Source organism: Sminthopsis crassicaudata, chromosome 4 (assembly GCF_048593235.1).
Source record: "Sminthopsis crassicaudata isolate SCR6 chromosome 4, ASM4859323v1, whole genome shotgun sequence".
Classification (NCBI taxonomy): Eukaryota; Metazoa; Chordata; class Mammalia; order Dasyuromorphia; family Dasyuridae; genus Sminthopsis; species Sminthopsis crassicaudata.
In genome coordinates this window covers 426,833,186-426,860,291 of record NC_133620.1, presented here as the reverse complement: position 1 = coordinate 426,860,291, position 27,106 = coordinate 426,833,186, and the positions used below count along the sequence as shown (strand labels likewise).

At 34.1% G+C, this 27,106-nt stretch overlaps 1 protein-coding gene across 4 annotated transcripts in view; it reads left to right on the top strand.

Annotated features, from left to right (window-relative positions):
- Positions 1 to 22,301, top strand: part of WDR47 (WD repeat domain 47) — a 74,905-nt gene extending 52,604 nt beyond the window's left edge. For all 4 annotated transcript variants that reach the window (XM_074262860.1, XM_074262861.1, XM_074262858.1 and 1 more), the window contains exons 9-15: positions 3,530 to 3,605; positions 4,489 to 4,646; positions 5,938 to 6,107; positions 6,964 to 7,134; positions 9,650 to 9,781; positions 19,987 to 20,205; positions 20,893 to 22,301. In XM_074262860.1, coding sequence (XP_074118961.1) covers positions 3,530 to 3,605; positions 4,489 to 4,646; positions 5,938 to 6,107; positions 6,964 to 7,134; positions 9,650 to 9,781; positions 19,987 to 20,205; positions 20,893 to 21,035 — 1,069 coding nt within the window. In that variant the 3' untranslated portion in view covers positions 21,036 to 22,301. The remainder of the gene's footprint in view (positions 1 to 3,529; positions 3,606 to 4,488; positions 4,647 to 5,937; positions 6,108 to 6,963; positions 7,135 to 9,649; positions 9,782 to 19,986; positions 20,206 to 20,892) is intronic.
- Positions 22,302 to 27,106: the final 4,805 nt, after the last annotated feature.

Genomic DNA, 27,106 nt, shown 5'->3' with positions numbered 1-27,106 from the left:
CTTTGTTTGCCAGTGCCTTTTTGTGGCATGATGGAAAGAGCTTTGCATTTAAAGCTCAGGACTTGGATCTCATCTTTGCTGCTTTATTGCCTGTGTAGCCTTGGGCACACAACATAACAATTTTGGACTTGTTTTTCTCTTTTCACAACTGATGGGGCTGGACTAGAATATGTCAAAAATCCTTTCCAGCTCTGATGCCTCCTAGTTCCTTCCTACAATCTTGATAAAAAGCCATATGCTTGGTATGCATATGCCCTTTCCTCTGTCTGATTTCCATACTCCTAAAAGTAACACAACCTTGGTTTCATCCTCAATTCCTTAGCTCTCATCTCTTATTCACTTTCCCCAATCTATTTATACTTTTATAACATATTTTCTATATGCCTTCTTGTCTTCTCTGATTCTGCCACTGTCATGGTTCAATCTCTCTTCACCTCATGCTTGGACTTCTGGTAGTTCTTTCTCCCAAGTCCAAAAGAATCTCCTCTTCCTCTACCTCCTGTCTTCCCTGGCCAAAGTTTCCCTTCTACAAGAAGCATTTCCTGATTCTCATGAATGCTAGTGTCTTCCTACTAAGCCTACATCCAGTTTATCCTGTATCTACCTTGTTTGTACGTATTTGGTTGGTTGTATGTTGTCTCTGCCAATTAGACTGTGAGCTTCTCAACAGTATGGACTAAGTTTTTTTCCCTTTCTTTGTATCTCTAGTGCTTATCAGAGAGTATAACACTTAATAAGTGTTTAATAAATGCTAGGTGATTGATTTGGTCAGAATAGTTAGTACTTGCCTCCTTCTCTTTTGATAATTTGGTTACTACATTTAACATGCATTGTATTATCTGTCATCTAGGGGAAGAGGAGAGAGGAAGGAGGAAAAGTTGGAACAGAAGGTTTTGCAAGGGTCAATGCTGAGAAATTACCCATACATATGTTTTGTAAATAAAAAGCTATAATAATAATTAAAAAAAAATTTTGGTTACGGACAAGCCAAACTGCATCTCCTTTTATCTTACCCAGTACTCCTTCCAAACAAATACCCATAAAAAAGATAGGTAACTGCTTGTAGAAGAAGGTAGGGACCAAATGGGTCAGATTAAATCTCCAGAATATTATAGTGGACCAAATTCATACTTAGTAACGGTATATTGGGGAACATAAAAAAAAAAATCAACATTTTGCTATTTTCTTTCATATACACATCTTAGTCCCTTATGTCCCTTGCAATATATACTTGCCTTCCAATTTTATCATCTAGTTAGTACTTACTTTGTCATGCTTCCTTCCTAGTGATAAACACAGCCTTTTCTGTTATCTCTGAGTCTTTATTCTTTTCTGCCATGGACACCCACCATCACTCTTCAGTGTTTCAGCCTTATGAGGATTAGGGCCAGTTAGTCAGCAGTCATTTTTTTTCCTTTGTTATTTTTTCTTTTTTTATTATTATTATTTTTTATTATAGTTTTTATTTATAAGATATATGCATGGATAATTTTTCAGCATTGACAGTTGCAAATCCTTTTGTTCCAACTTTTTCCCTCCTTTCCCCCATCCCTTCCCCAGATGGCAGGTTGACCAATACATGTTAAATATGTTAAGTATAAATTAAATACAATATATGTATACATGTCCAGTTATTTTGCTGCCCAAAAAGAGTCGGATTTTGAAATAGTGTACAATTAGCCTGTGAAGGAAATCAAAAGTGCAGAGGGACAAAAATAGAGAGATTGGGAGTTCTATGTAGTGGTTCATAGTCATCTCCCAGAGTTCTTTCCCTGGGTGTAGCTGATTCAGTTCATTACTGCTCTATTGGAACTGATTTGGTTCATCTCATTGTTGGAAGGAGGGCCACATCCATCAGAATTGATCATATAGTATTGTTGTTGAAGTATATAATGATCTTCTGGTCTTGCTCATTTCACTCAGCATCAGTTCATGTAAGTCTCTCCAGGCCTTTCTGAAATCATCCTGCTGGTCATTTCTTACAGAGCAATAATATTACATAATAGTCATATACCAGAATTTATTCAGCCATTCTCCAATTAATGGGCATCCACTTAGTTTCCAGTTTCTGGCCACTACAAAGAGAGCTGCCACAAACATTCTTGTACATACAGGTCTTTTTTCCCTTCTTTAAAATCTCTTTGGGATATAAGCCCAGTAGTAACACTGCTGGGTCAAATGGTATGCATAATTTGATAGCTTTTTGAGCATAGTTCCAAATCAGCAATCATTTATTAAACAACTATTGTGGGCCAGCCACTGGAGATATTAAGACAAACAAAGGAAATACTCCCTGCTCTCAAAGAACTTACATTTTATTGAGGAAAACAGCATGTATGTGTATAAGTAGATACAAAAGAAATTCAAGATAATTTTTTTGGATGGGGGAGCTGGAGACATGAGAATTCTGTTAGGAATATACTGGGACAAATATAGTAAGATATAGGTTAATAATTTTGGAAGTTGTAGCATTTATAGATTTGTCAACCCTGAGTAGTGTCAAAAAGGCTAATTTTTCTTTTATCACCATTGAATGGATCAAATAATTTGTGTGCCTTTCCTATAGTAATGGAAGGAGTATTTTTTTTTCATATTTTCTTGAAATCAAATACCTTTGAGGATTATTTGGTTTAAAAATAATTTGAATTTGGAAACTCAAGTGGTTGCAGTCATTATTCTGAAATTATCAACATTCCAACTTCAAGAATGAATTCTGACAAATACTGAATGTCCCAAAAGTTTTAGTGCAGCTTTAAGCTTAAGAAGCTATCTCTTGTGGTATATTTTGACTGAATTCTCCATCCTTAGGTAAGCTGATTCTCCACTCCCCTGGGTTTCACCATATTGTTACCAGATTTAGTGTGATCATTTCATTGACTTAGCCATCTATAGTTTAAGATTGTTTATTTCATGTTTAGGAGGGGGAAATAATAGATGAAAGAAATGTACTATCTTGTTTGATATTTGTCTCTTTTCAAAAGAAATAATCTAATCATTTAAAATTATTGTACTAATAATTTTTAAAATGGAAAAGAGAGATTTTGTTAATTTTAATTTCTAATACCTTTAAATTGCTATAAAACTTTTGGGACATCTAACATTTCTTTCTCTGATTACCTGAAGAATTAAGACTTTCTACTACTATACAACTGAGCATAAAATATGTAAAGTGCTTTAGAATTCTCGAAGCATTATATAAATGATTGTTATCATCATAATAGTATCATAGTGTGTAGCCCAGTGCCTAGAGCAGTGTAGGAGCTTAATAAATGTTTATTGATTGATCATCATAATTTCCTGTTATATCCATTTCTGTTAGTCTTGTTTCCCAGCTATTTGGAAACTCTCTTATTTTTTAAAGAATACTATCAGTATTGAAACATTATACTATAGCTAGAACAGTGCTAGAAATTTGTGCTTAATAAGTGCATGCTGACTGATCTAATAAAAATTAAGAGATCAAAAACTACAATGAATTTGTTTCTGTTCTTATATTCAAAACACTGACTTTGAATTTTTGTTTAAATAGTTCAACAGAACATTGTGTCATTCAGCCACATTTTTCAGATTCTTCAGGTGCTCTATCAAAGTCAAGAGGTGATGAGGTAATACTTCTAAAAGTTTCCATTTTAAAAAAAATTTAGTAATTCATTCTTCCTGCTTTGTTTAATTTATAATTGCTTGGTTTGAGAAATTTGCTCTTTGGCAAAGGCAGTCATTATTATTAACAGGTTGTAGTCATTTCACTGACAATTAATTTCACTCCTACCCATTTTCCTTTTATCTACTTTATGTGGTAATCCATCACTTTTTTACATGGTTGAATAGGAAATTTGTATTATCAAAGGAGTTTAATAGAGCAAATATGACAGTGTATGTGAAGTGCTGTGCAAACCTCAAAGTGATATATAAATTTGGGCAATTATTATTTAAGTGAATATTTTTATATATATCCATGAAAATTCAAAGGAACAAAAATTATTACATAATAATAAGTTTTAAGTGCAAGAACAAAAATATTCTCAGTATAAAATAAAAAATATTCATAATAAATTTTCATGGAATTTTACCGAAAAAATTAAAAAAACTCAATTTGATGTTATATCTTGTTATTGTGACAGAAGAAATGTATTTTGAAAAAACATGGGGGGCAGCGATAGAGCACCAGCCCTGAATTCAGGAGTCCCGAGTTCAAATGTGATCTCAGACACTTAACACTTCCTAGCTGTGTGGCTCTGGGCAAGTCACTTAACTCCAGCCTCAGGAAAAAAAAAAAAAGAAAGAAAAGAAAAAACATGAATATTTCTGAACTTAAGTTTATTTATAAACAAAGAAAAAATATAAAAATTAGGGAAATTTGAGCCTTATAAAATCATCTGATTTTTAGTTAATTGAGCTTTATGATAGATAGGAATCATACTTTAACATACAATTGAAATATATTTAAAACTCAATATATATTTAATTTTTAAAACATTCCTTCTTCAGGGTGACAAGTCAAAGAAGCAGTTTGTTTGTATTAACACCTTAGAAGACACACAAGCTGTTCGAGCTGTGGCTTTTCATCCAGTTGGTAATTTGTATGCTGTTGGCTCAAATTCAAAAACTTTGAGAGTATGTGCCTATCCAGAAGTCATTGATCCTAGGTATGTATATATGATGACAATCAAAAAGATAGTCATAATTGTTTTAATATTTTAATTGTCCCATTGGTCCTTCTCAATTGTCATTGTTGGCTTTCTACTTAGTTTTTCCTCCAGCTGTTTTGTATTAGTTTTTTTTTTTTTTCATATAAAAACACCTGAAATAGATGTCTGATTAACTTTATAAAATAATCTTCATAAGGATATATTTTAAGTGAACTTTAATTTTAAAATATTATTTATGTCTTAATAATACATGTGGATTCAATTGACTATCAGACAGAATAACAACAATAACAATAGTTATGGGAAGCAAGGTTGCACAGTGGATTGAGTGCTGGACCTGGATTCAGCCTCAGACCCTACTTGTATGACCCTGGATAAGTCATATAACCCCATTTGCCTCAAATTCCTCATCTTTAAAATGAACTGGAGAAGAAAATGGCAAACTATTCATTGCCAAGAAAATTCCAAGAATTACTAAAAGTTGAACATAACTGAAATAACAACAACAACCACAAAAAAGAATAATTTATATTTTATATAACATTGCATTTTAAGGTCTGCTACTCTTACTAGAATATATACTAACTGGTTTACCTCTCATTTGGGAGCTCCTGGGGGCTCATTTTGATGCCAGACTTAGTGTGGATGTCTAATTGGCTACAACTTATAACTGATTGTTTATATATGAAAGAGATGTAATATCTTGCTTGATATTTGTCTTTTGAACATATAAATGAATCAATTTAAAATTGTGATAATTTTTTTTTAAAAGAAAAGAGATTTTGTTAGTGAGATAGCTAAGTGGCATAGTAGATAGAATTCTGATCTCAAAGTCAGGAAGACTTGAATTCACAGATGCTTACTGGATGTATGACTGAGCAAGTCAGTGTCTTCATCTATAAAATGGGGATATTAATATCATCTTCCTCACAGTATTATTGTGAAGCTCAAATGAGATCAAAGCACTGTGTAAATGCTAATTATTACTTTTATCATTGTTTATAGTATACCACATTTGCTCAGTGAGTCGTTAAGCCAGATATGGATGAAAGAAAACTTTTAAAGAAGGCACCTCGATTTTGAAATATCAAAAAACCTGTTAACCAAAGTCAGGTCTGATATAATAAGATTGTCTTGACCCTTTTATTATCTAGGAGCAATATTAAAACAGAAGTGAATTTTAATGCATTAATAAACATTATTTCATAAAGTGTTATTTTGAGCTATTTATCAACAAGGAGAATCATATATGATTACTACTACATCATAGTTACTTTTCTCTTTCTAGTGCATATAGCTCTCCCAAGCAGCCAGTGGTACGGTTTAAGAGGAATAAACATCATAAAGGATCAATCTACTGTGTAGCGTGGAGTCCTTGTGGCCAATTATTAGCTACTGGCTCTAATGATAAATATGTCAAAGTCCTACCTTTTAATGCGGAGACTTGCAATGCAACAGGTAGGACACAAAAATTTTTTATATGGATGTATGTTTTTAATTTCTCCATTGTACCTCTGACAAAATGCTTTTTTAAAATTTTAATTGCAAATAAGGAAAAAGCTTAGTGATCTTTTTTTCATTTATATACTTTAAATGTGACAAGATATTGTTTGAGCCTGAATGTATTGTTTTAACTAATTATCCAGGATTGTACTAATAGAGGATTAGTTAACATCTGATTAGTATTTCTTTTCTTTTCTTCTTTTGGATGAGACTTAAGAATGTAGCAGGAGTTCTGTAAGCTTTCAATTCCAGTGAGGTGAAAGAGGAGGGGAAGGAAGAGGAAAGAGGATCACTAATACTATTATAAGTTGCTAATGAGGACTAACCATAAAAGTTTGGTCAAATCAAAAGGTGCTGCTAATTTGAGTCTTTTTTTTTCTACTTATATTATTTATTTTTGCTATTGTGTCATTCTTTAACATTTATGAAAAATTAATGCCTTGATTTCTCAAGTTTATGTTGATATAATTTATCCAGAGGAAATGAATTGGATTGTAAAATCTAATTCTAAATTTAAAAATATCTTGGAGAACCCCAGTTATGTGTAGTGGGATGCATAAGATTTAATACAGTTTTATAATCTCAAGTTATCATACTAATATGCAGCAGCATTTCTTAAATTTATAAGATTTAGCTCAGATGACCCAAAACAAGCTAAATGATTTCCATAAAGTTTAGCAGGTAATAGTAGAGCAGAGATTGAATCTTAATCATTTGACTCCAAAATCAGTATTCTTTCCCTCATATTATGCTGTCCCTCTGGCATAGTTCTTATGTTTTTCTTTTTCAAAAATTTAAATTACTGTTTCAGGACCTGATCTGGAATTCAGTATGCATGATGGGACCATTAGAGATTTGGCATTTATGGAAGGTCCAGAAAGTGGTGGAGCTATTTTGATAAGTGCTGGAGCAGGAGATTGTAATATTTATACAACAGATTGTCAACGAGGGCAGGGCCTTCATGCTCTGAGTGGTCATACTGGTATGTAAAGCTTGATTTTAGTTGTTTTATAAGAGCCAGTTTTTAAAAGTTGTTTTGCAGTTATTGCATTTTTTTTAAAAATTTGCAGTTTTAAAAAATTTACTTTAACAAGATAGTAGCTAATTTATCCTGGTTGTTTTTCTTTTCCATGTTCCCTTCCAAACCTTTATTTTTCCTTTTGTATATTTTTCTGGGGTTTTTTTGCTATTGTTTATACTGCTTACATAGTTGTAATCTTGGTATGTTTGGGAGGGATTTTATTTTATTTTTTTCCACTGTGTATTATTTCATATTAATCTTAATATGTCTTTTATTCATATTTGCACTTACAGTATAATACTTTATTATTTTCAGATGCTGTCACTTATTTAGTCATTCTCCAGTTTTGTTAGACACTTGGTTTGTTTCAAGTTAAGTCAATAAGTTTAGTAATGAGTAAATGTTTACCAAGTGCCTGTTATGTGTCTGTTACTAAAATAAGTAAAAAAATGCAGATGATTACCAGGTCTTTGTGTATCTAGGTTTTTGGAGGTGTGTGTGTGTGTGTGTGTGTGTGTGCGTGTGCTAGTTGCCTTTTGTATATCTCTCTATGTCCAGTAGGCAACATCTTAAACTTAACATATACAGATAAAACTCACTGGCTTTTCTTTGAGACCTTCCCCTCTTACTAGTTACCTTTTTTACTGTTGAGAGCACCATCATCCTTGAAGTTACCCAGGCTTGCAACTTCACTGTCATTGGTTACTCATTTCACATATCCATTCTTCTCATTTCTACCTTCACAACATGTCTAATACATAATTCTTTTCCCACACTCATACAATAGCTATCCTATTCCAATGTCTTACCACCTCTTACTTGGATTATTGTATTAGCCTTCTAATTGATCTCTCAAGTCCCTCCTTATGGAGGGGCAGCTAAGTCAGGAGATAGAGTGCTAATTCTGGGAGTCTGCCAAGAAAACAACAAATGAGGTCACAAAGACTAGTACTTGACTGAACAACAACAAAGCTGAAGTAAGCCAAGAGGTAGAGCATAAGAATTCCAGTTCCTGGTGTCTGTTAGGGGCAACCAGGTGGCACAGTTAGATAGAGCACTCCACCTGGGGTGAAGAAGACCTAAGTTTAAATCTAATTTCAGATATTTACTAGCTGTATGATCCTGGATACAGTATCTTTGCCTGGAAACCTTAAATGGGACTGCTATCTACACGGTTGTCAAAGTTATTTTCCTAAAATCTAGATCTAATCATGACACCTTGTACTTAGTAAATCTGGCAGTTCTTTTTGGTTCAAAAATAAAACTCACTGTCTTAAAAAAGCTCTTCAAACTTCACCCTTTTTAATTTTGACAGACTTCTTACACTTAACTCCCATCCATGTGCTCTGTGGTTCAACTTGACCTTCCTTACAAAGGGTATTCTATTTTCAGTCTTTGTGCTTTTATGCTAACTGCTCTCCAAGCCCAAAATGTTCTCCTTCTTTACCTCTCTTTCTATCTTCTCTTGCTTCCTTCAAGCTCAGTTCAAAGGTAACTTTCTTCAGGAGGTCTTCCCACTTCCCTTCAGATGCTAGTACCTTACCTTTCACCAATTCTATCTTCTCATTTAGATTGTATTGATGCCTACTTATTTATATGTCACCTCTAATAGAATTTGAGTTCCCTTGAGGTCAGGGACTATTTTTCTCTTTCTTTGTGTTTCTAGCATTTAGCGAAATGTTTGACCGTAACCTAGTAATGCTTGTTGACTAACTCATTAATAATTTTGTTACTACTACTGTTAATCAAGTGTATATTGTTTTAAAGTTTGCAAATCACTTTATATACATGATCTCTTTTGAGGGTCATATGAGGTCTATGAGATTAAGTACAGGTGTCATTCTTTATTTTCCATATGAAGAAACTGGAACATCAAAAAATTACAATAGTTTACCAGGATCATATAACTGTCAGGGGCAGAATTCAAACTGAGGACTTTCTGACTCTTGGTTCAGTACTATGCATTCTATCACAATAAATCCTGTTAATATAATATTTAATGTTATATACATCACCTCAGAGATCTAGGATATCTTCAGTGTAGTTACTTACTTTGCTGATTTAGATCATAACCCATCAACATACTAATGTGGCTTTCATGACTGTAATAAAAAAAATCATCATGGGATAATTCACCAGGTGATGGGGCTTTTGTGAATTAATGAGGCTCAATCTCCAGTAATAGGTTTACTGTCCATCATCAGGCTGATATTTAAAACCCAACTTTCTAGTAGTATTATTTTCAACTACACAGTATCACCTCCACACTTGGATGGGACAGCAGAATGTGTTTATAATTGCATTGTAATTCTTTGAAAATTGTTTATTTATTGAGAATTGAGTCATATGGTAAATCACTATTAATCAGAATATCCCATTTCTTATCCATGTCCAGTTATTGAGTACTGAATTTTATCTGTGTTGGAGGAGGTTTTATTCTTCACTCACCTACTATCTGACCTTCTTTTACACACAGGTCATATTTTAGCACTTTATACCTGGAGTGGATGGATGATTGCATCTGGTTCTCAAGATAAGACTGTGAGATTCTGGGACCTGCGAGTACCAAGCTGTGTTCGAGTTGTTGGCACAACATTCCATGGAACTGGTAGGTTTTTCTTTAACTTAACTAAATAATTGTATATGATATCAGAATTTTAAATTTACTCTGAATTTTTTATCCCTAGTTAGTGATTGGAATTATATTATTAATACTTCATGTTTCCATAGAACTTTAATTTTTTTCTAAATGGTTTCACATTTTTTGAGGGTTCCTTCCAGCTCTCAGTGATTTCTCCCCTGACTCTGACACTTGTCTTCATGATAATTCTTTGAAATAAGTGAGCCTAAAAGTCCTACAAGAAGGCTTTCACAGAGCCAACATTAACATAGATCTCTTGGTCCTTGGGTTAGTATTTTTCTGCTGCCATCTCCTTTATGTCTGAACAGATCACCTACTTCATACTCAGCAGTCCCAGTTGTGCTTGAACATTCAATTCTTGGGGAATCATTCCATTGTCCTCTCCAGACTCTATTTCTATCATCAACACTCAGCAAATTCTCCTTCATTCTCATCCAATTCAGTGTTGGATGGCTACTAACTACCAATTACAAGGTCATTCTTGCTCCTTTTTCAAATTCCTGACATATAATTTTCCTCTCTTAACACAATTCCCACTTTTATACGAGGATACTTCAACATATGTGTTGATATTCCCTTAAACCTTATAACTTTGAGTTCCTTTGTCTTCTCAACTCCATGATTCATTTTTCCATTCCAACTCAATTACATTCAGGAAATTATTGTAACCTTATTTTTCTATCACTAAAAAATGTTTCACTTCCATGATGAAGTCTGAAACTCCTTGATCCAAACATATTGCTCCATTTTTAAAATAATCATTCTCATTCTCTGTCTCTCTGTTTCTCTCTCTCTCGTTCCCTCTTTCCCTCTTTTTCTCTCTTATTCTCATTCTTTCCTTCCTGAAACAATGAACATTACTTAACACTCCCTTACCCTGAGGAGAATCTTTACTAGATACTATCATTTTATGTCTCGCTTCCATTTTCTTACTCAAATTCCTTAAATATAGCTGTCTAGCTTGTTGCCTTCACTTCCTTTTTTTTCCCTCTCTCTGAAATCACCTAAACCTATTTTTAATCCTCCTCATATCTCTCAATACATCTACCAGTTGGTACTTTACCAAACCATCTGCTCTGGCTTCACTTTATATATATATATATATATATATATATATATATATATATGTATATATATATATATATTTTTTTTTAATGCCATTGACAGTTGGCAGGAGGATAATTAGATTTTTTTTTTCTTTTTCTTTTTTTTTGCCTCATTTTTTCTATTAAACTTTTTATTGACAGAACATATGCATGGATAATATTTTACAACATTATCCCTTGCACTCACTTCTGTTCCAACTTTTCCTTCCCTTACTCCATCCCCCTCCCCTAGATGGCAGGCTGTCTTATATATGTTAAATGCTATAGTATATCCTAGATATAATATATGTGTGCAGAATCGAATAGTTGTCTTCTTGCACAGGGAGAATTGGATTCAGAAGGTAAAAATTATCTGGGAAGAAAAACAAAAATGCAAAGAGTTCACACTCATTTCCCAGTGTTCCTTCTCTTGGTGTAGCTGATTCTGTCCATCATTGATCAATTGGAACTGAATTAGATCTTCTTTTTGTCGAAGATATCCACTTCCATCAGAATACATCCTCATACAGTATTGTTGTTGAAGTGTATAATGATCTCCTGGTTCTGCTCATTTCACTCAGCATCAGTTCATGTAAGTCTCTCCAAGCCTCTCTGTATTCATCCTGCTGGTCATTTCTTACAGAATAATAATATTCCACACAATTTGCCCCACCATTCTCCAATTGATGGACATCCATTCATTTTCCAGTTTCTAGCCACTATAAAAAGGGCTGCCACAAACATTTTGGCATATACAGGTTCCTTTCCCTTCTTTAGTATCTCTTTGGGATATAAGCCTAGTAGTAACACTGCTGGATCAAAGGGTATGTATAGTTTGATAATTTTTGGGATATAATTCCAGATTGTTCTCCAGAATGGTTGGATTTGTTCACAACTCCACCAGCAATCCCAGTGTTCCCGCATCCCCTCAAACATTCATCATTATTTTTTCCTGTCATCTTTCTGGCTTTTCTTCACCCTTTAATTAACCATCTTAACTCTTTCTATTGGCTTTTCTTAAATTTCTTGTTCCCCTTCTTACTGCTTTCTGTAACCTGTGAAATCTCAACAGTGGATTACCCTAACCATTTGCCTCCTTTGCTCTGACTCATGTTGTTGAATAAAACTGATAGAAGTCATATAACCATGCTAATTGGGTATACTACAAATATATGTCATATAGTTTCCATTGAGTGTCTCACCAGAGTAAGGCTGTTGTATTCACAGGTTATTCAGGTGAGAGAAGATGTGGCCTGACTAGGTTAGTGGCTGTGTAAGAAGGGATGGATTTGAGGGATGCTATAGAAGTAGAAATGACAAGATTAGCAGACAATTGGATATGTAAGGTGAGAGAGAGTGAGGTGTCAAAGGTGACATAACAAGGTTGTTAATCAGAGTGACTAGAAGGATGCTGATAATGTTGGCAAATAGAAGAGGTATAGACGACAATAGTGCTCAAATAGCAGTGTTCTTTTGAATATGTTAATTTTGACTTATCTATAGATCACTGATTCTAAAATGTTCAATAGGAACAGTTATGAGATTAGAGTTCAGGAGAGAGACTGGAAATGGATATATAGATCTTTGAATAGAGATGATAATGAAATCCTTGGAAATTGAAGAGGTCACCAAGTAAGGGTGTAGAGAGAGAAAAAGGGGTATGATGAGCCTTGGGGTGACACCTACTGTTGGAAGATAGGATATGGATAATGATATCAAAAAGGACAAACTGAGACAGGAGGAGAACCAAAAGCAGCATCACATGGTACAATCAGGAGAGAGTATCCAGAAGGAAAAAGATAATTATTAATGTCAAAAGATAGAGGGGTCAAAAAAAAATATGAGGAATAAAAAATGGCCATTGTATTTCTCAAATAAGAGATCATTCAGTCTCTATCTCCAAAGTAACTAATGATCTCTCTCTTTAATATTTTTATTATTATTAATTAATTAATTTAAAAAATTAAAACAAGTTTTACTTTTGTTTTTAAAATTTTGAGTTCCAGATTCTCTCCCTTCTTTCTCTCCTCCTCCTCCAGTGAGCAGATACATGTGAAATTATGCAAAAAATTTCCATAAAAGTCATGTTGAGAAAAAAAACATAGATCTCTCCCCCTCGCTACAAACCCTCAAGAAAAATAAAGTTTTTTTAAAAAGTATATTTCAATTTGTTTTCAGACACAATCAGTTCTTTTTCTAGTTATCAGTTCTTCAGATGCTCTTGAATCACTGTATTGCTGAGAATAGCAAAGTCATTTATAGCTAGTCATCTCACAACATTGCTATTACTTTGTACATAGTATATTTCACTTTGCTTGAGTTCATGAGAACTTTTCCAGGTTTTTCTGAGAACATTCTGCTCATCATTTCTTACAGAACAATAATATTTCATCATAATCACATATCACAATCAACCATTCCCCAATTGATGGACATCCCCTCAATTTCCAGTTCTTTTCCCTGAGAAAAGAGCTGCTTATAAATATTTTTGTATATAATATTATGTACATTTTCCTTTTAAAAAAATCTTTTTTGGAATTCATGCCTGGTATGCATGATTTTATAGCTCTATAGGCATAGTTCATATCTTTTGATCATTTATCAATTGGAGAATGACTTATTTTTTATAAACTTTGCTCAATTCCCTATATATGAGAAGCTAGCCCTTCTTGTAATGGTAAAAAACTGGAAACTGAGGGCTGCCCATCAGTTGAAGAATGGCTGAATAAGTTATGGTATATGAATGTTATGGAATATTATTGTTCTATAAGAAATGATCAGAAGGATGCTTTCAGAGATGCATGGAGAGACTTACATGAACTGATGCTGAGTGAAATGAGTAGAACCAGGAGAACATTGTACATGGCAACAAGATTATATGACGGTCAATTCTGACAGACGTGGCTCTTTTCAACAGTGAGGTGATTCAGGCCATTTCCAATGGTCTTGTGATGGAGAGGGTTATCTACACCCAGAGAAAAGACTGTGGGAACTGAGTGTGGATCACAACATAATATTTTCACCTTTTTTAAAATTATTGTTTGTTTGCTTTTGTTTTTCCTCATTTTTCCCTTTTGATCTCATTTTTAAAACAATTTGAGAAGGAAAAAAAAGAGAAATGAGACCTTCATCAGAGAAACTTTCTACAAAATTCTTTTCATAGTTATTATTGCTAACTGTATTTTTCCCTTTTTATTCTAACGAGCTCTTAATGACAGTTTTTAAACTCTATTTGGTGGTATCATTTTTATTGAAATCAATCACCAGAAGTTGAATAGTTGACATCCTGTTTGGTAAGTGTTAGGAAGTTCTCTCTTATGTCTTATACATGTCTTAAAAAGATAACAAACTTCTTTGTTATCAGAAGGTCATTAAGTGTTGCTTCAGTACCATTACTATATGGCTTCAATAGTTCTGCTTTATTCCTCTTTGGAAGATAACTAACTCTTCTTGTGTAGAACAGTTTCAAATACGTACTATATATATGTATATATATGTATATATATGTAAGTATTTGGGCAGCTAGGTGGCATTGTGGATAGAGCACCAACCCTGAAGTCAAGAGGACGCAAGTTCAAATGTGATCTCAGACACATCACTTCCTAGCTGTGTGAGCCTGGGCAAGTCATTTAATCCCAATTGCCCCAGCAAAATAAATAAATAAATACATACATACATACATACATACAGGTTTTTTTCCTTATTTTTTTCTGACTCAATGTGATAATACTTCAACTCCCTCACAAAGGTCAGGTTTCCCTTCTGTCTCTTCAGAGCCTTTTTTTTTTTTTTTTTTATTCCCTTCCTCATTAAAGCCTGACTTCCAGGCTTAAAGGAAGAACATGTAATTGTACTTTATATTTTGGAGTGTAGAAAAGTATTCTTTAACTTCCATCATCTTAAAGGATGATCACATTATCTCTGAAGAAATTGCCTTTTGTTGTTATTTTTAGTCTTATGCTTAATAATTTATTGACTTTTTTGATTGATGATACTATTTAGAAATAAATTTTTCCTGAGGACTATTTTGGCTGCATTACAAAAATTTTGGTTTATTATCACAATTTTAGCATTTCTCTTTGATAAAATTATCTTTTGTTTCTATAATTTGATTTCTGACTCACCAGTTCTTTAGGATACATTATTTAGTCTTCAAGGCTCCATTTGAATCTTTTCTTCAAAGACCCTTTTTTGGTTTTGGTTATAATTTTTACCCCTTGTTACTTCCCTTTTCCTCTTCTAGTACAGTCCCTTTTCCACGTCTAGTTTTTTTATATAAACACATTAAAATCAGCCTATATCTAAGTAATTTTCTATTTACCCTTTTCTCCTCTTTTTACAAAAAAGAATAAGGTGGAAGGAGAAGAGAGGAAGAAGGATGGGAATAAAAAAAGAATATCTATCTATTATATATATGTGTATCTAAAACACTTAGTACATGTCCTGTCCTGTGTTAAGCACTTCACAGATATAATATTTAATCTTCACAGCAACCCTTAGAGGTATAGTCTATTATTATCTCAGTTTCCATGAGTGAATAAATTGAAGAATACAAAAGTGAAGTGACTTGCTTAGGGTCTTATAGCTTGTAAGGGTCTGATTCTGACTTTGAACTCAGGACTTCCTAACTCTAGGCCCAGCAGTTTTCTGGGCTTACTTTTACCACTTAACTAGCCTTAGTTAAAAGGAGAAAGGTGAAAGAGGAGTGTGATCAACATTAAAAATCTATAATGGAAATAGTTTATTTCTACTCTTTTGTCTTTATTCTTTCTACTTAACCCACACCCCCATTCCCTGAATCTTGACCCTTTTTTTCCTTTTAATCTCCCCTCTGAAGTTAGTTTTGCTTGACTATTTCCTCCCTGACTCTGCCCTTTCTCTTAAACCATCATTCCCTCATGTTGTCCCTGTTTCCTTGCTAAATTTAATATATTTACATCAGACTTTGTGTTCTACCCATCTTTGTACTATTCATAAAGTTAATAAGTTGTTCACTCTCCTCCTAAGGTTTGCATTTTCTTATCAAGCATTTGAGTTATGAGAAAGAATAAGTTCCTCTTTTATTTTATACTGTATTTCATTTCTCTTCTCATTTAAAACTAGTAAAATAGAATAAACATAAGATCTTTAAGTTTCCAACTTCCTTAGTGATCCTTGAAGATGGTGGGATTCTCAAGATATGTTTGTCCCTTTTTCCCCAATAAAATTTAACCATTCCATTATTTTAATGGAATAGGTTTCAGAAAATCCCAGTTCTGGGATTTTCTTTAGGGATACTTAAAAGTCCACTTTTTTTTTTTTTTTACAATTCTATTATTCTTCCTCTACGATTACATCCAGTTTTGCAAGATGTTATTTTTACCTTTAAACTCTTATTCTCTGGAATATCAAATTTTCCAAGGTTTTCTCTCTTTATTTGCAGCATAATCTTGTGTGATTCCTTGGTATTTGAACTCTCTATTTTTGGCAGTTTTGTAGTATATATGTTGTTGGGTTTTTTCCCTGTTAGCCTGAGAATTCTGGATTTTCACTCTAACTTTCCTATGTCTTTTCAGTGTAGATTTTCTTTCAGAATATAAACTAATTCTGTTTTTCAGAATTTCAGAAGTTTGCCTTCTATTTCTAATACATCTAGGCAGTTTTCTTTTTCTTTTTTTTTTTTTTTTAATTTTTTTAGAATGGCATTTCATTTTTCCAAACACATGCAAAGATAGTTTTTATCATTCACTTTTGCAAAATCTTGTATTTCAAATTTTTCTCCCTCTCCACCTCCCCAAGACAGTAAGCAATCTGATATAGGTTAAATATGTGCAGTTCTTCTTAATGCATTCATCATCTTGAGAAAAAAAAATCAGATCAAAAATTTAAAAATGAGAAAGGGATAAAAAAGTAACAACAACAACATAGGAGAAAATGCCATGCTTTGATCCACCGTCAGTCTTCATAGTTCTCTCTCTATGTGTAGATGGCACTTTCCAGCACAAATCTATTGGAATTCCCTTAAATTACCTCATTGGTGAAAAGAGCTAAGTCTATCACAGCTGATCATTACATAATTTTGTGGTTGCTGTATACAATATTTTCTTGGTTCTTCTCACTTCACTTAGTTCATATGAATACAGGCTTTTCTGAAAATCAGTCTGCTCATCATTTCTTATAGAACAATAGTATTATTATTCCATTATATTTATAAAACATAACTTATGCTCATCTAATCATTTTCTGATTCTTTATCATTACAAAAAAAAACACCACTTCAGACATTTTTGCATATGTGGGTCCTTTTCCCTCTTTTATGATTCTTTGGGATACAAACTTAATAGTGGCACTTGAGCAGTTTTCTTTAAGTATGATGTCCAACTTTTTGTTTTTGAATTTGATCATGGTTTACCAGTCCAGTGATTAAATTACTTCTCCTTCACTGGTTTTCTGTATCAATATTTTTATATTTAGGATAATAAAGTACTGTTTTAACCAGACTCTGTCTTTGACAATTCATCTGCAAACATTTTTGCATGTAGAGGGTTCAGAGTTCCTTTTGCCAGTCAGAAAACCCTTTCCCTTTTAAGCAATTAACAACCTATATCTTATAATAATTTGTGAAACAAAAAATGAAATTTCACAATAAATTAAAACAGAAGAGTCATAATTAAGTTTAGGATTTTTGATTGATCAGACAGAACAATAATAATGTTAATGTCATTATGCTTTGGGAGAAAATATCTTTCTGATAGAGATCACTCCATCTTTAGCTGTGTTCCCTTTAAATCTGGTCGGTAGTGAACAATGAAATACTTCTGTTAATTAGGTTAAAAAATATTTCCACTCTTCATTTGGTTACTATAAGCAAAACCATATCTCATGGTTTCAAAGAATACCTCTTTAAAATTAATTATCTTTATCAAAGGAAAAGAAAATCTTTGATTCAAATGAGACCAAGAACTTCAGACTAGGACACTGTGAAAAGATCATTTTTAAATACTTTATTACACAGTGAGGACTTAGTGTGATATTTCCATAGACAGTAGATTTTTTTCTTATATATACTTCTAATTTTCAAGTCTTTTGACTTTTATAATATTTCTTATCATCTCATAGAATTTTGGAGTTCTATTTGCTTCATTCTTTTTTTCCCCCCCAAGGAGTCCTGGGTAAGGTTTTCCACTTTCTGTCTGAGATCTTTATTAGCATTCCAATTTTTCCTCAGGAGCTCTAATTTTATCTTTTATTTCTTCATTTCTTTCAGTTACTCTTGGAGTCCTTGTGGCCAAGCCATTCTTTTCTTTGAGGCTTCACTGTACTTGTAGAGATGCTTGTTGTCTTCTGAATTAACTTCTTGGACTGTTCTTAATGTGTGGCATTTCTTAATTTTGTTCAGTGTTTTTTTGTTTGCTTAACAACTTCGGTCTCGATTTCGGAATTGGGTCTAGAGCCAGGTTCTTCCTGCTCCAATAATCTTGAATGGATTGCACAGGTTTTGCTGAGTTCTGTTCCTTCTCTATATAGTGTGCAGTTCTTGGTGGGTTAGTTAACACTAGGTCCTTTCTAATGCCAAAATCTGTGTCCCTATTTGGATGCTAGCCTTTGACCTTTTTTGGTTTCTTTTTACTTGCATAATCCCCAGGGGAGGGATTGATTTTATTTCTATCTGGGGCCCTAACAGGCTTCAGGTGGCTGTTGGAAACTATGATCTCAGACTTCTGTCCTTACATTATCACCCAATGAATTTGCCTTGTCTCAGGCTGTGGTTCACTTGCAGTGTTATATTGGAGAATGACTTTGTCCCCTACTCTTGCTCCAACAGCCTCAGGGCCCAACATTCTGTTGTCTTCAGATCCCAGTTACTGTAGTTTGATCTTGCTTCTGGCTCACTTCATAACTCAATTATAAAAGGTTGTGCTGACTTTCCATCTCAATGGAGCATCTCTGATCAGAAAACCTGCAGGCTTCAGGCTGTTTTCCCCAAGTTCACTGGTTTCTGCCTCCCCTGACATTACCCTTCTCTTGAGTGCCTATGGGTGTCTTAACTATTTGTCATATTGGGCAGGTCTGGACCAGTAGAAAGAGCTTATTGCTATTTCTCTTTAGAGTTCTTGATTATTTTTCCTTCTGGCGCCTTTTACATATTTGCATGTTACCATCTTAACCAAAAATCTTTCTTGAAATTGAACTTCATCCATGTTCCCTGTGTATTCTACATTAGGGTTCTTAGACAACTTTCCTTTTTCTACTCCATTGTATTTGTTCCTTTTGTAAACTTAGAATGACATTCTTGAGAACATCTCATCCCTCCTATGATGTAGTTGTGCTAAGTTTCTTAATATATTTGAAGTTCAGTTTTCTCATTTATACATGAGTATAACAATACTCTAGAGTTTACCTTATTTTGTTGTAAGTATTGAATTAAATAATATCTGTTAACATTTTTCATACTTGTGTACTCAAAGTTAAGAAAGTGGTCAGAACCCTGGACTTGGAATCAAGAGTATCTGAATTTAAATTCTGCCTTAATCACTTACTAGCCATATAACCCTGGGCAAGTTACTGAACTTCTCTCAAACTCAGTTTCCCCCATCTGTAAAATAATTGATTAGACACAATGATGTCTATGGTCTTTAATAGAAAATCTATGATCCTATGATTTTACTTTGTAGACTTTTAAGTGCTTTATTAATGTTAGTTGTGATAATTCAGTCATATTCCGGTTAATGTCCAACTCTGATCCCATTTGGGATTTTCTATGCAAAGATACTGAAGTGATTTACCATTTCCTTCTCCAGCTTATTTTTACAGTTGAGGAAACCGAGGAAAACAAAAATGTGTTAAGTGACTTGCCCAGGATCACACAACTATAAGTGTCTGAGGCCAGATTTAAAACTGAGGAAGATATTTTCTTATCTGTTCACTGTGCCACCTAGATGTGATAATTATTATTTTTGCTTACTTCACTGGATTGTTGTAAGGAGAGTTTTGTAAATCTTAAAGTACTCTTTAAAAAGTGAGTTTTTGTTATTTTTACAGTGAATTTGAGTTGGTTTTAAAAAATGAAATAAATTTCTAATTAAAAAAAAAACTTACTTTTTTTAGGCAGTGCAGTGGCATCAGTAGCTGTTGATCCCAGTGGCCGTCTCTTAGCTACTGGTCAGGAAGATTCTAGTTGTATGTTATATGACATCAGAGGAGGACGAATGGTACAAAGTTATCATCCTCATTCCAGTGATGTTCGCTCTGTTAGATTCTCTCCTGGGGCTCACTATTTACTTACAGGATCTTATGATATGAAAATAAAAGTGACAGACTTACAAGGTAATTTATCTTAATCCTTCTGACTAGATTTATATTTATTTCTCTTTTGTATCTTTTAGATTGTCTTTTTACAGTTTTCTCCTTATTAGTCTAGTAACCACATTTTACTAAAATATTTTAAAATTTGACTTACAAAATATTAGCATATTATCAAAAGTGGTTCAGTAAATAGCCTAATAGACAGTATTCTAACCTTTAATAATAGGAATGGTTGTTCTAATTTTTAATACAGAATTGTTTGTTTTGTTAAATAGTTGAATTGGTCTTCACTGCAATATTTATTTCATTATGAGCTGAAAGATGTTAGAAGATTAAGAATATATTAATTCATCCTTTGCATTCTAATTTACTTTTATGTTGTTATATGCTTTGCACATAACTACTTTATAAATGGTGTTGAATAAGTTAATTTTCTGTGATAGACCTGTAATGAACAGTTTCTTTAATCCAATTGCATTGAACAATGTAAGCATTAATTCATTGTTGAACCATGTTGAACTGTTCAGCAATTTAACTCTGTTAATATTATTTAATTATAGTAACATAGGGTGGTATGTATTTTTATAGTGAATGAAATATGTTAATGTTGCATTTATATGGAGTTTGGATTAGTAAATAAGGAAATTTTATTCAGAAGTCTGTAAAATTTATTCAGCTTGTTTTAATACTTGTTGCTATTTTTTTTAGGGGACCTCACCAAGCAGCTTCCAATTATGGTGGTAGGGGAGCACAAGGACAAAGTGATTCAGTGCAGGTGGCACACAAAGGATCTTTCCTTTTTGTCATCATCAGCTGACAGAACTGTAACGCTTTGGACTTACAGTGGTTAGAATATACCTGTAGGCAACCTATGCAGATAAAGCACAGAGATTTAAGATGGCTGAAGTGGTTTTTTTGTGTGTGTGGGTTTTTTTGTTTTTGATTTTTTTGTTTGTTTGTTTTTGTTGTTGTTAATTCAAACCAGCTGAGTCTGGCCGGGAGAGGGATTTCGCAGGAGGAGGCACTTATCACAGTTTCTCATTGCTTAGGAGAGATGGGTGTTTAGTATTATTTTGCAGTGCTTTCAGGTCTTCCATGTGAATTTATGCTGCTGTGATCCATTGTAGTCTTGTTGCCAAAGTATGTTGGAAAAGCCCGTAAGTTGTCACTGTGCACTCAAAGTTAAGGTTGATAATGTGTTTACATTTTAGTATTAAATGCATTCCTTGTTCTTTGCATAAATGACAGTTTTCTATATAAATTTAAATTGAACTATACTTTAATAAAATTCATATATGTACTTAGTTCCAGACAGATTAAACATAAACAGAAATGACTTTTGCCATTCTCACAGTTCCATTGTATGCATCACTTATTTAGGGGTAAGATTTTTGTATGCCTCTCTAACATTTCATGGTTGTTTTTAATATGTAAGTATCACTATGGGACTAAAAAATGAATATACAACTGCTTCTTGGTTTGATTCATAATGAGGTATAAGCCTTTTCTTTTAAACCAGGGAGGAGATGATTATTTTGTTTTCTAATCTTTTTCAGAGTAAAAGGCAAAATACATTTGCTTCAAACATTTAATTTCTTTGTTTTTTGAATGCAACTGTATACCTCCACTCTAAAATGTACTGTAGAAGAAGCAGATTATCAGCATTTATCTGATGCAGCAGTTGATGGTACAATCTACTGGCGAGCATTTTTCTCCTCTTCAATAAAATTAAAAACTTAACTATGGACTATAGCATGGCTTGAAATGCTATGTCTGCATGATAATTTTAAAATGGAAAATAATGATTTTGGTCCAAAAGCTTATTGGAGTTTTTTTTTTTCTTTGCAAGGTTTATGTAAAGCAGAATTACAATTTTATTTCTACAGAATTGTAGATCCTAATGTTATGTATTATTATATTTTCATATTGTACAGTTATTTTCCGTTAAATTATGATAGGTTATTATTTATTTAAGATGCAGTTGAGCTTTTGTTCTGATAATTGCTAAACTGTCCGTGCACTGTAGCAAACATTTTTAACTATTGTATACAAGTGGAAAAGGGTATTAGAAGTGTAACTGTGCTATAATCTCAATAAAGACCTCTTGACACCTTAAAGAAGTCTGACTCACAATTATTATATTTTTCAGTTTTGTAATGTTTTTGTTTCTTAAATTTTTATTTCTTAAATTGACTTGGAAGCAATATCATTTAATGGAGGGTTCTGTTTTATTAATTAGACAAAATTTCTAATTCTTGTTTTGTTTTTGTGCATGATATGAACCTGGGAGGTATAAATGCTACATTGGATGATAAGATTGAATTCCTAAAGAATCTCAATAATCTGAAATATTGAGCCAAATTGGGAATAAAGGTGAAGTCCTACTTTTAAATTTAAAAATAACTGTACAAAAACAATATTAGGGAAAAGTATATAGTAGTTCATATGTGGAGATTTTAGCAGATGTGAAGGAGAACATTTAGTCCATCACACATATATACCACATACCCTCAATTCCATATTCTTTCCAAAAGTTGTCAGCAATCATTAAATATCTGTTTTCTGTCAGTTATTGTGCTGGGGGTACAAAGAAAGGCAAAAACAGTTTTTCCTTCAAGGAGTTCACATTCTAATGGGGGAAAGGACATGCAAACAATTATGTCCAAACATTTGCATATTATATATGACAAATTAGGTGTTATCTTAAATGGGAAGGCACTTAGAATTAAGAGAATCAAGAAAAGCTTCCTGTAGAAGATGGCATTTTGTTGTTGTTTGTTCTTCATTTCAAAGAGGACTATGACATGCAAGTGAATTGGATTTAAGTGAGAGCTGTGCAAGGTCACCTGCCTCACTTTCTCCTCCAGAGCTATCAGGGTCCAGTGGCCTGATAGAGATTAAGACAACTAGAGATGGCCCTGGATGCTTTGGGAAACCTTGACCATTTTAAACTAAGGTCTTTAACCGTTCTCAATTTGACTGAGGCAATGTCCAACCAATGATTGAGGCTAGGTAAGAAATGAATCTAGGAATAGCCTCTTTTACCTGGTCAAAAAAAAAAAAAAAAATCAGTCTGTTCAGGGAAGACTTACTGGGTTTCTGACCAAAACAGAAACAAATGGTATTTACATTCACTCTTAGTCAATCAGAGCCCTAACAATAACCAGGTTGGGGCTTGGCCTGGGATCTATTGACCAATCAATGAAAAAAAGAAAAAAGGAAAGCTGCATCTCTTGCCAAGAACTCTACAGACCCCTCTGTTGAAACCAGGAAAAGATTTTTTGTTTGAGATCTTGCAAGACTGGGTATCCAGAAACAGGCACACATGATGTACAAAACCACAGCCTTTTATTTCCTGCCCTAAAAGAATTTTCCTCCTCTGATTCCCCATTGATTGGGTACTACAGATTACAGCCTATCAGGAACACCTAATTTCCCCCCCAATTGATTCTCCATACAGATTACAACCTGATTGATAGGGTGTTTCTTATTCTCATTTATGGTTTCCCTTTACAAATTTTGTTTCTTTTGATCTACTCCTAACCTTTATGTTTTATTTCTTAGGTTTCAGTGTCTTTTCTCTAATTTAAGTTTCATAACTCTGGAAACTAAACCCTCATCCAATTCTGAGAGGAGAAAGAGAGAGGGGAAGAGGGGGTAGAAGAGAAGAAAAGAGAGAGAGAAGGTCTTGGGTGGGGTTGGTAGAGGGTTTGAAGTACAGATTAAGTTATTTTCTGTGGCAAGCAGAGAACAACAACCCTATAATCCCATCTTCCATGGAGGTCTTGGGTAGCCCCACCTTGTGTCCAGTCAGAAATCCAAATTATGTCAAACCCCTGAAGTTGAATTTCCCCCATAAATCTGACTATGCCATCTTTGCTGAATCTCTATTGGGGTGAGCCTGCCAAGGCACTCTGCTTTATGTTGTCCTTTCTCTCATACTCCCCTTGCCTCACGGTGTATTTCTCCTTTTTATAGCTAACTCCCTCTAAGGATTTAGTCTGTCAGTCAATGGAGTACTCCTAACTCATGACATATTCCTTTAATGGATTCTTCCAAATTCCTTTTGTTGGCAACTATCTCATTTATCATTCCTGGTGTCTATTGTATCTCTTCATTTTGTTTGTAACCTAAATAAACCTACCTTTTGCCAAAGATAATGGCCATTGTGAATTTATCAAATGACTGAACCTCAACATTGGTGGCTACATCAATTTCCTTTGGTGCTGTAACTCAAATTCATGAAAGACGGGAATGGGGTAGGATAGAGAGGAAGAAGGAAAAAAGGAAGGGAAAAAAGGAAGGGAGAAAGGGAAGGAAGAAAACTGGGGGGGGAGGGAGGGCTGTGCAAAATTGCAAGTCTCATTTTCCTCTCCTGAACCATCTGGATCCTGTGGCAAGTTACAAATGGAAATGGAATTTTAGCTGAGACTTAAAAGAAGCCAAGAATGCCAGGAGTTGATGAGGAAAGAGAATATTCTAAACATGGAAATGGTGAGAGAATGGGGAAGACAGCTCGTGAAAATGTACAGAATTGAGACATGGAGTATTTTATATCTTGGCTAATTTTTTTTTTTTTTAAAGATCATTACCCAGTCTAACTTCAGGATAATTTTTTTTTCCTTTCAAACTTATTTTTGCCATCCACTTCCTTGTAATCTGGACATGGAAATAAAGCCATGAATCCTTGAAATAACTGGAAAGAATGTAAGCTCAGAGATGGAGGAGAGGGAGAAAATCTGGTGGGTGGGTGCAAAGAGAACTAGTTTGAGAATCAAGATTTAGAAAATTGAGATTTAAGTCCTATGTCTGGCAATTATAACTATATATTATGATCTCAAGAAGTCACTTCACAGATCTTATTTAAGAAGAGACAGCCTCTGTCAACAAATCTGCTTCAGGGGTAGATTCTGTAGTGGATGGAGTACTGGACTGGGAAACAAACATCTCAATTCACAACCCACTTCTAAGATCCATTAGCAGTAGGACCCTGGACAAGTCATTTCAACCTCAGTTTCTTCACTTGTAAAATGAGGATAATTCCTATAAAATCTACCTCATTAGAAGTATTGTAAGACTCAAATAAGAAAGGTACCTACATAGGTACCTACATACCAGGCACTGTGCTACATACTAGGGATGCAAAAGTAAGACATTCTCTGTCCTCATTAAGCTTATATTTAATGGAGGAAAACAATACACAGAAAGGACGTAAAGTAGGAAGGGGGGATAGTGTTGTGACAGACAAGAAATGGTTGAGAGACCTGGATTTGGATAAGAGAAAAGTTTTGTTGTTCAGTCATGTCCTATTCATGACATCACTTGGGGGTTTTCTTGACAGAGATATTGTCATGATTTCTTGTTCTCCAGCTCATTTTACAGATAAGAAAACTAAGTAACAGGATTAAATTAAGTGCTTTGTCCCAGGTTACCCAGCTAAAAGTGTTTGGGGTCAGAATGGGATTTAGGAAGATGAATCTTCCTGACTCCGGGCCTGATCTGCTGAAATATCTAGCTGCCTGAGAAAAAGCTAAACGTCACCTATTAGAACTTGGCATCTCAGGGGTAGAATGCAAGATTGGAGGGAAGGAAAAGGGAGATGGATTTGGAGATGGAAGGATGGATGGATGAAAGTGTGGATTCTGATCAAGAAAAGCCAGAAACTCATGAGTAAAGTACAAAATTCTAGTAGGGGAGAAAATGCGAAAGACTTAAGAAAAATTGCTTTGCAAACTCTAAATTGCATAAAAGCCCGCAAACTAGGGTCTGTGCACTTCATGGAAAAACATTTTAATGTATGTATTTCTATGTTTCTAATCCTATGTATTTTATTTTGTACATTTAAAAGCATTATTCTGAGAAGGGATCCATAGTTTCTCCCTACTGCTGCCAGGACACACAAAAAGTTGCGTGTTTGTCTAACCACCAAGTCACTTAGACTTAGTCAATGAGGTGGTTTGGGCCCTATGGCCTTTAAAAGTTTCCTTTCAGCTGAACATTCTGATTCTGCTACCCCCTTTCAGCTTCCTCCAATGTTTTTCTTCCTATATAAAGCAAAGAAACCAGATCATTAGCTCATTCCACTCTGCATCTATTGCTCTATCTGGTTTGTGTGTACCCTTTGGAATCCCTCTTTCCATCCATCTGTGTGTGGTTCCTCTCCCCTCATTTCTCATTAAATTTAATTTAAATTAAATTTTTGGGGAGCCCAGGGCTGTCTTTAAAAATTTTTTTAATTAATTATCAATCATACCCCCAGATTGTTGATTTTGTTTGAATGAGATAAGGAGAACCAAGAGAACAATTTATACAATAAATGCATTGTAAAAACAACTTCGAAAGCCTTAGAAACCGATTAATTAATGACTTTAATTCTACAGAATTTTTTTTTTTTTTTTTTTTTGCTGAGACAATTGGGATTAAGTGACTTGCCCAGGGTCACACAGCCAGGAAATGCTAAGTGTCTGAGGTCGGATTTGAACTCAGGTCCCCCTGATTTCAGGATCAGGTGCTCTATCCACTGCGCCACCTAGCTTAATTCTACAGAATTAAGAATAAAGACCATCTAATGAAGGGGCTCAGTATGCAAAATGATGTTATTTTGGACATGGCCAGTATGAGAAATCATTTTGATTACGCATATTTATTAATATTGGCACATGGCTAAGTAGGTGCTTAATAAATGTGGCTTGGGTGTTTTTCCGCTTGAGGGTGTTGTGAGAAGAGAGAAAAAAATTCTGATTAATTGTAAAATTTTTGTACTAAAAAAACTAGATACTGGATGCGCTCCTCGTCAAATCCCAACGGGAAAGTATCATCCTGACAGCAGCAACAGCGAATCTGAGGCGGGAGGGGAAGGTCGAACACATCGATGCGATGGCCCGCGCACGCGCAGTGGGCGGATGGCTCAGCGCTCCTTTAC